General features: G+C 36.7%; 2 protein-coding genes across 2 annotated transcripts in view; both read left to right on the top strand.

Annotated features, from left to right (window-relative positions):
• Positions 1-2,919, top strand: part of LOC150105854 (sodium channel protein 1 brain-like) — a 64,102-nt gene extending 61,183 nt beyond the window's left edge. Inside the window, exon 25 of the mRNA XM_090393626.1 lies at positions 1,815-2,919. Within this exon, the coding sequence (XP_090249752.1) occupies positions 1,815-1,971 (157 nt within the window). The 3' untranslated portion in view covers positions 1,972-2,919. The remainder of the gene's footprint in view (positions 1-1,814) is intronic.
• Positions 2,102-2,866, top strand: LOC150105855 (sodium channel protein type 4 subunit alpha B-like). Its single transcript, XM_090394580.1, has one exon. The coding sequence runs from the start codon at positions 2,102-2,104 to the stop codon at positions 2,864-2,866; it is 765 nt and encodes a 254-aa protein (XP_090250706.1).
• Positions 2,920-13,547: the final 10,628 nt, after the last annotated feature.

Below are 13,547 nucleotides of genomic sequence, written 5' to 3'. Positions count from 1 at the left end.
CAAATATCCTTGGCTTTCCGAATAGTAAGATTCACGCTGTAGATAGTTGTCGATGATTAGCCAAAAGCATGGTTACCTTGAGTGGGACGCCTACTTTTGAAGCCATATGGAGGAGGATCCGTTGAACTGTGATCTGGAAAACAGAAACACCACCATTCGTCCCTTGGATGAATTCCATGGTCAGTCGTCCCATAGTTTTTCGGTTATGGGCTTGCACAAAACGAGACAACCTATATTTACCACGAGCATCAGTGAACCTGTGTGTGTGTGGGGGGGGGGGTTATGCGATATTAGCTCGAAAACTGCTACTCTGACGAGTATCCCTCCATTCTTGGAGCACTTTAAGTACAGCACTCTGGTAACAGCCTACAAAGTTGACAGTTTCTTGGATATGACACTTATCAACGGAACCCAACAATCATGCCTTTCTCGAAGTCCATGAAATCACGTCTCTTGATGTTTTGGCTACTTCAAGTACTCGTACTTTTATGTATCATAGTTCGTTGAGGACCACTGAGCAAAACAGGGAGTTTAAAAAGATGACATCTGTTAATTTAGAAATGGGAAAATCGGATGAAAAAGGTTAGAATGGAAAGAAGAGGAAAGAGGAGGGAATTAATTACTGTAAAACTGAAATTTCATCCCCCCACCACCACCACAGGACTTCATAGAAGTCCCAAAAATAACAGAGGTTCATGCTTTGATCCCATTTTACTTTCTTCTGATAGCACATGCAGTACTAAAGCACCAGTATTAGTGATTCTCGTATTCAACTTAGCGTATTAAAATTTTTAAATTTTGCGTTCGGAAAGGTCGTTCTGGGAAAAAAAAAAAAAAAATACCATTACTAAAATGCCGGCCTGGTTGGCTGAGTGGTTCTCCAGCCAAAAGGCTGCGGGTTCGAATCCCGCCCTGGGTATGGATGTTTGTGACTGTCTGTGAAAATACTAATGGTGGTGGTCGGCGGTAGATGGCGTTCGTGTAGATGATGAAGATAGTTGCGGTTGGTGGAGACGGAAAGTTGTAGAGCAGGTACCCTCACTCGATGAGTCTTTAGACTCCCTGGAGACGTTATGTAATAATAATAATAAAATCATCTAGTCATAAAATTCTAGTTCCAGTTCGATCATATAGACTGGAAACCAAAAAAAAATCTAAGTTTTTGCTTCAAACATCTTGGGCTCACAATACAGATCGAATACATACGTATTGTATATTCTGTGCTTCTTAGTTGAAATAAAAATATTACAAAAACCTTGAGATTTGTGTACTGAGTGTATACTGAGCATGCAAAAAAATGAGCCATAGCAAATCACCATACTGTCTGTCTCTATCTCTTTTTTCTTCTTCAATAACTCTTTGAACCGGATATTTAATGAAAATTTCCATGAATTATGTCTTGTTGTCAAGGCCGCTATGTAAACACCTTATTTCATAAATCTCAAAAACTGGCGAAAAATCGTCTTCCATGTTTCTACACTTTTTTTTTTTTTTATGCAGTCTCAGTTGATATGATAACCAGAAATTCTTAACACTCACATAAGAAACTGAGAGTGCGGGTGTAGTGGGGGAGGTTAAATCTTGAAAAATAACTTTAATCAAACTTCACAAGATATTCATCAAACAGATTGTTTCAGTTTGTTGTTGTTCTGTAGGTTTTTAAACTTATTTTTAAGTACTGCATAAATAAACGCTAACGTAATGATAAGAATTATGTTATGGATAAGGTTTAAAATGTAATTTGGTTTTAATTTATCCACTGAAACGTATATACTCAAGTAAAGAAAATATTGTTTTGATTGATTTTCTGTCAGGTTTCATCTTAGACAAAACCATGAAGGACCGTCTCCCGTTTCCGATTTCCATGACTTATATGCTTCATCTGGTTCGAGAGTTTCAGACGTTCCGTATAACCAATGGAATACACAGATCCTTTTCTTGTCTCTTCCGTTCTGTGCACTCCATGCGTGATGTTGCTATTCTTCTCTTCGTGCTGATTTACATCTTCGCCATCTTGGGTATATCGCAATTCAATCACGTGATTAGAAACGGAGCTCTCATTGCTGTAGTGAATTTTGAAAACTTAAGCCGCAGTCTTCTCATGTTGTTTCGTTTAATTACTGGAGCATCTTGGGATGCTGTCCTAGCTGCGTTAAGTATTTCCCCTCCAAACTGCGATCCTAATTACGAAAATCTTCCGCGGGGGAACTGCGGCAATATGGTTGCTGCCGTATTTTACGTGATTAGCTTTTTGATCATAAGCAACATCATCATACTCAACCTGTACGTGGCTGTGATCATGGACAATTTCAACCTCATAAAAGCCGATGAGGCCGATGTCGTCACTTATGGTCGTATCCACTCCTTTTATGAAGATTGGGCCACCTATGATCTGGAAGCAACTCAGTTCATCCCCATTTGCAGACTCCCTTACTTATTGAACTCTTTGGAATCTCCTCTTGGTGTGGAAATGCCAAATGCATTGATCATTAAAGAGATGGACTTACCTGTTTATGAAGGCCAGATGGTTCACTGTGTTGATGTTCTTTTGGGAATCACCAAACGTTTGCTTCAAAATATTTACAATCCCCTCGACGTGAATATCGTATATGAAATTACGAAGACTAAATTTGGCAAGGCATTCCCCAAAATGGCCAAAAGGTCGGTCATATATACAACTAGTAAACTGCGGACACAGACGCTACGCTCTCAAGAAGGACAAGAAATTTCATCCGCTGAGGATACTTTCCGTTCGTCCAGACAGATAATATCAGATAATAAAGAGACGCTTCCTCCTGAGTCTTCAAACACTAAGTTGGCGAAAACTATGGTAAATGTACAGTTAAATAATCTGTATGATGAGTAGAGAAATTATGTGCCGAGTGGTAAATAGTGTATCAATAAAGAGATCTTGTTCTAGGTGGTCGTTTTATTTTGTTCCACGAAGCAAGAATTTATTTTTCAGCCAACACGTTTTACGTACATGGAAATGTAATATTAATTATTCTTAAGGTCAAAGGGTAATGGAATATTCTGGCAGACCGGTAGCTACATGGGTAGGAAATAAAGGGACCGCATGATTACTAAGGGGTCAAGAAACTATTGCTCTCTCGAAGTTCTGAGTGGATACATGCTGGACTATGTATGATTAACCCTTCCAAGAAACGCATATTTAGAGATCCCTAAGAAATTTCACCTTACTTTACATGGTTCTGTAAGAATTATGGGTGGGAGGTTGTAAACCGCAACGATTTATTTTCTTTATTTTAAAAAGTAAAACAGAAAAAACAAAAAAAAAAGAAGAGAACCGTGTATGTAATTGGTAGGTGGAAGAAGTATTTTTCAAAGCACGTTGTGGCCCATATTAATTAAGAAAGTAATGAGTTAATATAGTATTATCCTCACGTTTATAATTATTTATTGTTAAGCTACCTTATAAAGCACGAGTGCACAGGGGAGTTGAAAAATGGTAAAACTTCGATCGCGTAACATTTCGTCATGAAGAAAATGACTGTTCGATTAAATGCGGTACAATTAAATAATATACGAATACGTACAATACAATATACTGTGGACGATGCAGGTGAACAAGACAAATGAAATGGACAATAATCATTCAAACACACCCATAAACCATAAAAAAGTTTGCCTTTCTTCTTACAGTAGCATTAATAGTTTTTCAACCACCCTGTATATTAGGGTTTCTCAAACTTTTTCTACGACGGAACACTTCACAAATCCTGAACAAATTTTCACGGAACACCTTGGTTATTTTCTATTGTATTAATTAATAATTAATTGGTAATTGATCTGATTTTATTATTAATTAATAATTATTTAAGCATCAATTAAGCCATTAGTAAATTAATTTGTGCTGATTTTCATTGATATATCCTATTCTGATCACCATAAATTTTTAATATTATTATAAGTACATACGAGTGAATGCAGACTTTTTCTCCTGTGTGCTGGTAATTTTCTCCTCCTTTTGTACATCCTGGAGATCTTTGTAGGCTTGAGGTGGATGACTCACCATCCGTTCCGTCACAAACACCTTCAATAAGAGATTTCTTAATACCAAAATTAAACAAAGTGCCTTGTCTCTTATTCATATTAGATTTTAAATCTGTATTCCTATTACTTTAAAATAAATCACGGATTCAGAACAAGCACTTACACACTGCAATACGAACTTGCGAAGAAAGTATTTAGTAGTAATAGATTTGAGAACCGGATACAGACTACCTTGATCTTCAATTTCAATGGAAATTTTTTTTTTAAAACTTCCTTGCTGATTGGTCTCTGACATTTGCAACACAGATGTTATTTCGTTCAGCTTTGAGAACACTCCGCTCATTGTTGTAATCGGCTTGCAGGCAATTTTTATGATCGGTCATAAACGGCAATATTCTCTTTTTCCAATTTGAAAGATTTCGATGTGTGAAAATTAACGATAATTCATGAATATTTCCATGTTTAAAAATATGCCGCTTAGTCACTGACATTTGCTACACAGATGTCATTTCCTTCAGTTTTGAGAACAGAGGATATGCCACCCATTATTATAATCCACTTGCAGGCAATTTTTATGACCCGTCATAAACAGCGGTGTTCCCTTTCCCAAATGTGGAAAGGTTTCGATGTGTGAAAATTAACGATACACATATGTTGTTACGCGTTCTGGATCTAAGCTTTTCGACATATTCACGAATATTATTCTCCTCAGAATATTTCTACTATAAAAGATTTATTCAAGAAAAATGCTTAGAAAACTAAAATGACAAATTCCAGAACTTCTCGGGGAACACAGTTTGAGAAACTCTGCTGCATATGATGTAGTCGTGTTTGAAAACTGGTTCGACTGACCATATGTGAACTTTATTCTGATATAATGGGAATGGTTTTTCGTAAAGAAAAATATTCTGCTGTTGTTTTGAGCACTTAGTATTGGATATCATGATCAAAACATCGATCTATTTACAGAAAAATCTCCACATTTCATAGTTCAAACAATTACAATATTTGAATAAGATATGCTGTATGAAGCATATCGAAATTATTTATCTGCAGTTTCAGGAAAGGTAATAATTCTGATTCTGTATAGATGAGCTTATCAATAGTTCATATTTTTCTTTTAAAGAATATTGACCTTCTACGGTGAACAATAATAACATGCTAATCAGTAAGATATTAGAAGGGAATGGGTGGTATGGATATATACTCCGGCATGATGGACTTATGAAAAGAATAACTGAAGGCAAAATAGATGGGGGAAAAGAAGAAGATGCAGACCAAGGAAATGTTTTGTTGACCAAGACAAATAAAGCACGAGCTTGAGGAGTTACCAGGAGATTAAGAAGAAAGCCAAAGACAGAGCGGAATGGAGGAAATTGCTGTGCTAAGCTACCAGTCCCAAGACAAACGCAACTGATGATGATGATGATATAAAATTAGTAAGAGCGAATTACTGAGTTTTGAATAACCAAATGAGACATTCCCACAACTTCAAATTTGATACTGAAAAATGTTTTTTTTTTATTGTTTAATGATTTTTTTGATTGTTTAATTGTTTGTTTTAATGATTTGATTTATAGTTATACTGACTTAAGTAGATAAGAATGTGGCATAAAAAATTTGAAACTCTCTTAACTATCATAGAGGTGTGCTATAACTTTTGACACTGCAATATACACAAAAAATCACGATGAAAAATATATGCTTTCGAGCGATGCCCGAGTTGTTTCTCACCCTTAATGAAGTTGTTTTATTTTTTTCTTTAACCGTAGACGTATATAGATGGGAGTACTCAAACGTGTTCGGAAATTTCTACGCCCTAAAGCAATTGCTCGGACCTCCACTAAGTTCAATCCAGGCAATCACGTGCGGGTCTCATGTTATTGTACGCTGCCGCAATATGCGTGCTCCATAATTTATTTTCAGACTTGCAGAAGACTCTATTAAGCTTAATGGAAACGCTAAGCCACCTGATAATAAAATAACTTTATGGCTTTCGTCGGTGGTGTCGAATTTTGCATAGAACCAGCTTCATCAAGCAATAACAGGAACAGGCAAATACGCTAAGAAAATATTTTTTTTTTTTTCCCTTAAGCATAAGTGTTCCATTTACGCAGGTGGACACGTCAAGAAAAAACTAAAAAAATGGATCGATTGCTATAATCTTTAAATTATCAAAAATCGAATAGTTCTTATAAAAGATGTCCATCGTAAAATGTGCCCAATATTAACCAGAGCGTCGTAAACCAACTGTGAACCTTAATTATCAGGTTTACTAAAGGTCCTCATCCATCACAATTTGCCTTATAATATATCTTTTTTTTCCCCCAACTAGTTCACATTTTCCTTCAAAAGTGGAGCATGATGCAACAATGCATTGAGGTAAAACACTGTTTTCCACACAAAATCTGACACCTAAGTAATACGAAAATTATATGTTCCCTGTGGTACATCCCAGTTCGAGCTCTGATGAAACTTTTTTTTTTTTTCTTGTTAATGCAATCCATTATTGTGTTGTTCCAAATTTTGTTGAGCATCATTTAAAATCTATATTGTTGATGTTCTTTTCCTCCCAGTGATACAAAATAGTGCGTTCCAGGGTTTTTTTTTTCTTTCAGTTTATATTTTAAACCTCAGTATTTCTTGTTTAATATAAACTAAATGCGTTTATTTTTGTACAATATTACTTTATATTGGTTTAGATTTAGATAATCAAGCGAATTCAACAGCCTAAACAAAATAAAAATAAAGGCTGACAACTTCTACTCTAAACTTAAATTATTACGAAATTCTTAAATGAACGGAAAGTAAGAACGATATCGCATTTATTATTACTATTATTTATGATTTATCTCGTAATAATAAAATGCAAATTCTATTATCTTTGATGGCAGCTGAGTAAAAATAAAGCTTTGATTTTTAGCATTGATAAGACTAAAGGTTGGGGTTCGAATCTCACCGCGAGATCTGTTTGAAATTACAATATCAGTCTTAGTCAGACAAGCTAATGGTTTTGGAAAATAAATAAAATAAAAAGAAATAAAAAAATTGTGTGGTGGATGATTTTCACTGCATGTGTGATGCCATTGCTTCACCAGAAATGACATAAACCACTTTGCGTTCTTCCCAGCTTATCCAAGCCCTTGGTCCATCTGTGTTAGTTATTTATTGCATGTTTTCACGCCTTTCGTTTTCAACCTTTAGAATTGTTATCAAAAATATAAAATATCAGCTTATTCGTTAAATACAGCTCCGTAGCTCAGTCGGCATAGACGAAGCACTTTGGTCATCACGTCATTGGCCTGGGATCGATTCCCGTCAATGACGTGAGGAACTTTCATCTGGCCTCGTTCGACTAATGGTGAGTTAGCCGCTCTCATACGGAGGTAGAGGATTTTTTCATCCGGAAACGCTGGTTTTCTTCCTCAGAACAAGCCCCGTGGACACACACACGGATCTACAGTTATAAACACCGTGGAAGAGATAGGGTCCTCACCACATTATCACCTGTAGTCAATCTCCTGGACGGAGACGACACGTGATGATGATGATTCGTTAAACAAGGTATCACTCTATAGAGCTCCGAACTCCCTTCATGTGGAGATACTTTGTTTACCTCCCTCTCTGTGAATCCCTTTCTTTGCTATCTGTTCTTAAAAGTATTGCGTTAAGAAATATAAAATACTGAAATTTTTATGGTACTGTAATCCCATAGAAATTCAATTTATAGCACATTAGTATCTAGAGGCAGAAAATTGAGGGGGGGGGGGATCTTTAAGATTAGATTTGAAGACCTGCAGCGTACTGTTTAAGGAAATGTATAGAAGACGATTGTTCCAAAGAACAGCAATCGATGGAGCAAAGAGTAAGAAAGGATTTGTTCTGTGAGTTTGGAGTGGAACTGTAAATACTGTACGAATATATTTTAATATGGCCCATTTATGCTATTGGAGATATTGGTATTTATAGACTTTATTCGTTATAATAAACATCATGACATAGCATGAGGTTTTGTGCAACATTGCGGAACACATAAATGTATAATATAAGTCATTTTGGCAGATCATTTTTCCCAGTGGTTGTTACCTGGGTGAATAGCAGTTCCACTTTCCAAACCGGGGGTTCGAATCCCAATATACCATTGAATTATATATATACATATATATATATATATATATATATATGTATGCTTGTGTGTCTTTTGGTGAATCTCCGAATGTCTCTCCGAATGTCGTGCCACTAAGGCAGTTTCAGGGTATATGCTATCTAACAACATAATTTCTTTTGTAATACAAAAGATTTTTATCGTATTTGAAGTAGCGCTTGTATGACAAATATAGACAATATAGCTTGAAATATTAACCTCTCTCTCTCTCTATTGATTTGTAAGCTATCTTTATTCAGAATGGTTTCTGTTCATTTCCGACTTTTTAGCTTTTTTTTTATATAAAAAGGGTCTTTTTTTACGTGCACCCTATCAGCCCCACGTGTCGTAGTTTTAGGAGAAGGCCAATCTATGTTATTTATGTTCGAATTGCATAGACTATGATTATACCGTAAGGGCATTGATTGAATGCATCCGGACTAAGAGACATATACAGACAGAGGGAGAAATGGCTTTTGATTGGCGTGGACACACGAATAATAGTATTAAAATACCCGTTGACAGAGACAGAATAACACCTCATAAGCTGCTTTTTGACATGCCATTTCTGGCAAAAACCACAGATGGTAGTTGCAGATTGTGTTGGTCCCACGTCCAGGATACCCGAATCGCTCGTGCAACGTTCTTTTTCTGTTACGTAGTTGTAAAAGCGAGCAAAAAAAAAAAAAAAGTATAGCAGAATTATGATATCAAAGAACGAGTAGCTATTCACGCCCTCCCATCTGCCCATGGCTGCGGGGAACCTCGGATAATGTCTTAATACTTCAGGTTAAAAAGCCGAGCGTGTCGAATCTACGTGATTCAAACAGGCGACCCCTTCGCTAGCTTTGCCCGCCATTTGGTGCACTTTCTCACGGCTCATAGTTCCGGTACAAGGACAACTAAACAACCAATCGAAGCCGTCCTCCAGCCACTGGCGCATGTATAAACAAAAGTACGCATGCGTCTTCGACCACAATGACGCTGTGACTGCTAAATCCGAATTTCCGCAGTCGCCCGCCCATATTTATTTTACTTGTGAATGCGGTGACAAATTGTGGTGCAATTGGACGCGGTCCGCTGCTATTCAAAAGCCTATTTAACGCCTAGTAGGCTAAAGTACGTGTGCGTCCCGTCGTCCTCAACTGAGACCTCCATTTAGCGCAGACAACTTAAGTAGACCATGTACGAATAGAATACAAATTCGGAACGATAGAGCTCTATAGATCATGACTGAATTAGCCGCTAGATGGAGTGGCTACAATAACGTAGTCACCTGACAAGACATTTATTTAAATTTAGTGTTTGTGTTTAAGATTTGCAAGTACACTATAACGTATATGGACTCACCTAGTTCGGGTACTTTATACGTTATTTATAACATGTCAACACTGAGAAACGAACGAAGATATTGGCTTCAGGCTACACAACACAATACTATCACTGGATACTTGTGAAATAGAAAACATATCATACAATAAACACGTTTTCTTGTTGTTTCGTTGCTATGGTTTCTAAGAGCGATAGAAATCCAATACACTTTTGCTTAGTCTGTTGCGCCCTCTATGATTACTAACTTGAATAAATTCATATTGTTTTTTGTTTAATATTATCGACATATAAAGATGAAAAAAATGCATTTTATTTAATATTGTCGATATATAAACATGCGTGATTCTTATGTATTTACCATTTGAGATGATATGCTTCATTTACTTCATAAAATCTGCACTGATTTTATTTGTTATCGAAAGCTCTCCCGGAGAAGGACAAAATAGAATTTTTGACCTACATAAATGAATTCTATGTTGAATTCTCTTGCTAATCGACAAGCAGGCTTGGTAAAAACATGGTTCTTAAGGAAATCCTGTATTCTCTGGAAACGACTTCTTTTACTATTTGTTTATCTGACCCCGTGTGACTTTCCGGAAAATGGTGCGAAGAAATCAGTCGACTTTACGGATTAGTGTGTGGGCTCTAACATAAGCTGGGACTAAGGCGGTGACTTGAAAAAGGAAATACAGGCCTCAAACTATTGTATAGGGAAACCCTCTCGCAAATACATATTATGGAGGGAGGGGAAGTACAGGGACTGGCTAAACTGGGAAATTATATTATATTACAGCTTCACTTAGTAGTCATCAAGTTCGATCCTATAGAGTTTTCAAAGCCTTTGCAAAATTATTGTACAGTATATTATTGAAAACTAAATTGTCATGTGGTACTTAAATAATTTAAATTATTAACTTCTTCTTGAGTTTATCGTTAGTTTTAGTCGGACAGATTCTTCCCTTCAGCTGTTTTGTTTTGTCTCTTTTCGCATACTGTTTTTCGTTCATTTCTTATTAGCTTTATTTTTTATTTTATTAGGACTTAGAGAACTTTTGACAACCCTTTGAGAATCATATTTTAGCAGTGCTTATTTTACTGTTATCGATTTTATTTATTAATAAATAACAGCGCGCTAAAATATCGAATGTTTGGTTCTTGTTTTCAGTTTAAAATGAATGAAATTTCACATGGATCCTGTATGTTTCCTTCTGTTTTTTCTACTCATTTCTAAGAACGTCAGGGATTGAAAACAAGAGTGCGTACAATGTCTGAAAGTACAAGGTGGCTATAAAATAACTTTTTCCTCTTTGGAGGCATCTGTAGCTAAAACCAATAAACGGAATGATTTCCGCAAAAAAAAAAAAAAAAAAAAAAAAAAAGATTTAGTATCAAAAGTCGCCGATAGGAGAAATTTTGGCGCTGGTGAAGCCGAAAACAAGCGGATAATTACATTAAAGGCAGATAAAATGGAATAATAACATTTTGACGGTGTAAGCGACAGCCGCGTCACTCATTCCAGCAGGATATGTGGCGCGTTATAATGATAATAAGAATAATAATAATTAAACTAAAACAAGAACTTGCGAGAGACACAGAAATTAATGTAGTGATTGAACTCATAGGAAATAATGTTTTATTCATCAGAATCAGGGTCCCCTGGACCACATACACGATTTTCAATGTGCTGACCTTTCTTGTGTACAACAAATTGCATCCGGTGTGCGACATGTTCTACAGCTGAGGGTAAGGAGTCGGATTGGATGTTCATAACAGCCGGTTTTATGTTCTCCTTCAAGACATGCAAGTTGGGAATGCCACCAACAGACACAACGGATTTCAAATACCCCCACGGCCAAAAGTTACATGGAGTGATTCCGGGGATCGAGGCGGCCATGCCGTCGGAAAGAACTGACTGATAACCCGACAGCCATTCGAATAACTGCCTGAACGTTCCCAATCCCTTTTTAAGTGGAATTTGTGGCGCTGCTGTCACGTACGCACAGTAAAATTTGCATAATCCTTTTTACCTGCGTTTACTGCAAATGTTTGACTGCTTTCGGCTCCGCCAGCCCAAAATTTCCCCTATCGGCAAGTTTTGGTACTAAATCTTTTTTTTTTTTTCGCGGAAATCATCTCCCCCATGCCTTCAAAAGTCTCAATATAAAATTTTGTCTCATTCCTTTTATTAGTTTTAGCTACAGATGCCTCCAAAGAGGGAAAGTTATTTTATGGCCACCCTGTATTAACAGTCCCGTTGAATCAGGCCGATCCATTCTGCCTCGTATTCTCTCTCCCAACAAACAAACTGTTGGTTCAAATCCCACAATGGACATAGACCTTTGTTGATGTCTTTAAATGGATGAATTTCATCGCCTGGTTTGAAACTACCATCCTGCTTATTGGGACCTGAAGCGGTTTGAAAATTCCACGTTTGGTCTCTAAAGTAGCTAAATCGGATTATGTGTCCATCATTCTATCTTTGATACTAATACTTATGTAATATATAGTAAGTCGGATATAATTTACTATTTAGATTTTTATGTAAATTCCACCCCTTTCGTATTTGTTTCACATTAAAAAAAGCCCCTTACTACTGAGCTGCAGGCAACTCGACATAACATGTGGTGATGACAGCAAAAACATACAAACTATTTTGCCACAGACGTACGCAACCTACTGTTGCTATGAGAACATGATGTCACGCTTCTTCTCAATCAGTCAGAACAAGAAGCAAAAACCATTTTATTATATAGAGAGATTTACTAATTCATTTGTTGTTAATTAATTACTTAAAATCATTTGTGAACGAGTTTGACAAAAAAAAAAAAAAAATTCCAGGTATTGTTGGTACCTGTTATTTACATGTAAAAATTAAATCAAATATTTCAATATTTGAGTTAATTGTTGATTCCAATAAATGCAAAAATAGAGAAATTGCGTTATAATTGGTGTGATGAACGAAAAAAAGAAAATACATTTCTCAGTTAAACTAGTTATATACTTATTATATTCATCCTCAACTGGATGAATATAATGACTGTACGAGGGGGGAGGCTGAAAAGTTTTGATAAACCCCCTAGAACAAAAATGATATTAAAGCAACTGGTATAATCAAAAGACAGAACATATCTTAAAACCCTTTAATCCTCATATTTCATCAAATTGCAATAATTTGTTCTTCTTCTTTTAGGATATAAAAGAAGACATGTCAAAGGTTTTGAAGAAATTCGAAGACACCGAGGTGCGGGCCGTCATAAATTTTTTCGTGCTGCAAGAAAAGTCCGCAACTGAGCTTCGCTAAACTTAGTGTGAGAGTTTAGGGGACTGTGCCCCAGCATATTCAACAGTTGTCAGATGGGTGGCCAAGTTTAAAACTGGGAATCCTGAGACAACAGATGCTCCCAGGTCAGGAAGATCTTCCACAGCGATCACACCTGAAAACATTGATGCAGTGCATGTCATGATCCTTGATGATAGACGAATAGCATTCAAAAACATTGCAAAGACCCTGGGGATATCCAGGGAACGAGTTAGAGTCATTATCCACCAACAACTGGACATGCAAAAGCTCTCAGCGAAGCGTGTCTCCAAATATTTGAATGCCGACTAAAACAGAGACCGTGTGCTGTCATCTCTAGGGATTTGGGGTGTTTTTGAGAAGTCAGGTGCAAATTGTTTGGCTCCTGTTGTGACTGTCGATAAAGCATGGCTTCATCCTATGACCCAGAGACTAAACAGCAGTCAGTTGAGTGGAGACACAAAGGTTCTCCACGGCCAAAGAAGTTTTGAACCCAAAAGTCAGCAGAGAAGGTTCTTTCCATTGTCTTTTGGGATATGGATGGTGTAATCCTTACTAAGTACCTAGAAAAAAGACGAAACTGTTACAGCAGCAGTTTATTATTCTTCATTGCCTCCTTCAATTCCTTTAGCTGTGAAGGAATTGATGGAGGTAATGAAGGAAAAACGCCTGAGCAGAGGCATGTTGTTTTTGCAGAACAATTCACTTGCTAATAACCCAACAGACAATACCCAACTTAGGCTTTCAATGTCTGCCTCA

Source organism: Typopeltis vanoorti, chromosome 6, assembly GCF_054136105.1.
Source record: "Typopeltis vanoorti isolate ZY-2024b chromosome 6, IOZ_Tvanoo_1.0, whole genome shotgun sequence".
In the NCBI taxonomy this organism is placed as follows: Eukaryota; Metazoa; Arthropoda; class Arachnida; order Uropygi; family Thelyphonidae; genus Typopeltis; species Typopeltis vanoorti.
The sequence above is the reverse complement of the archived record's forward strand: the minus strand, read 5'-3'. Positions and strand labels throughout refer to the sequence as shown.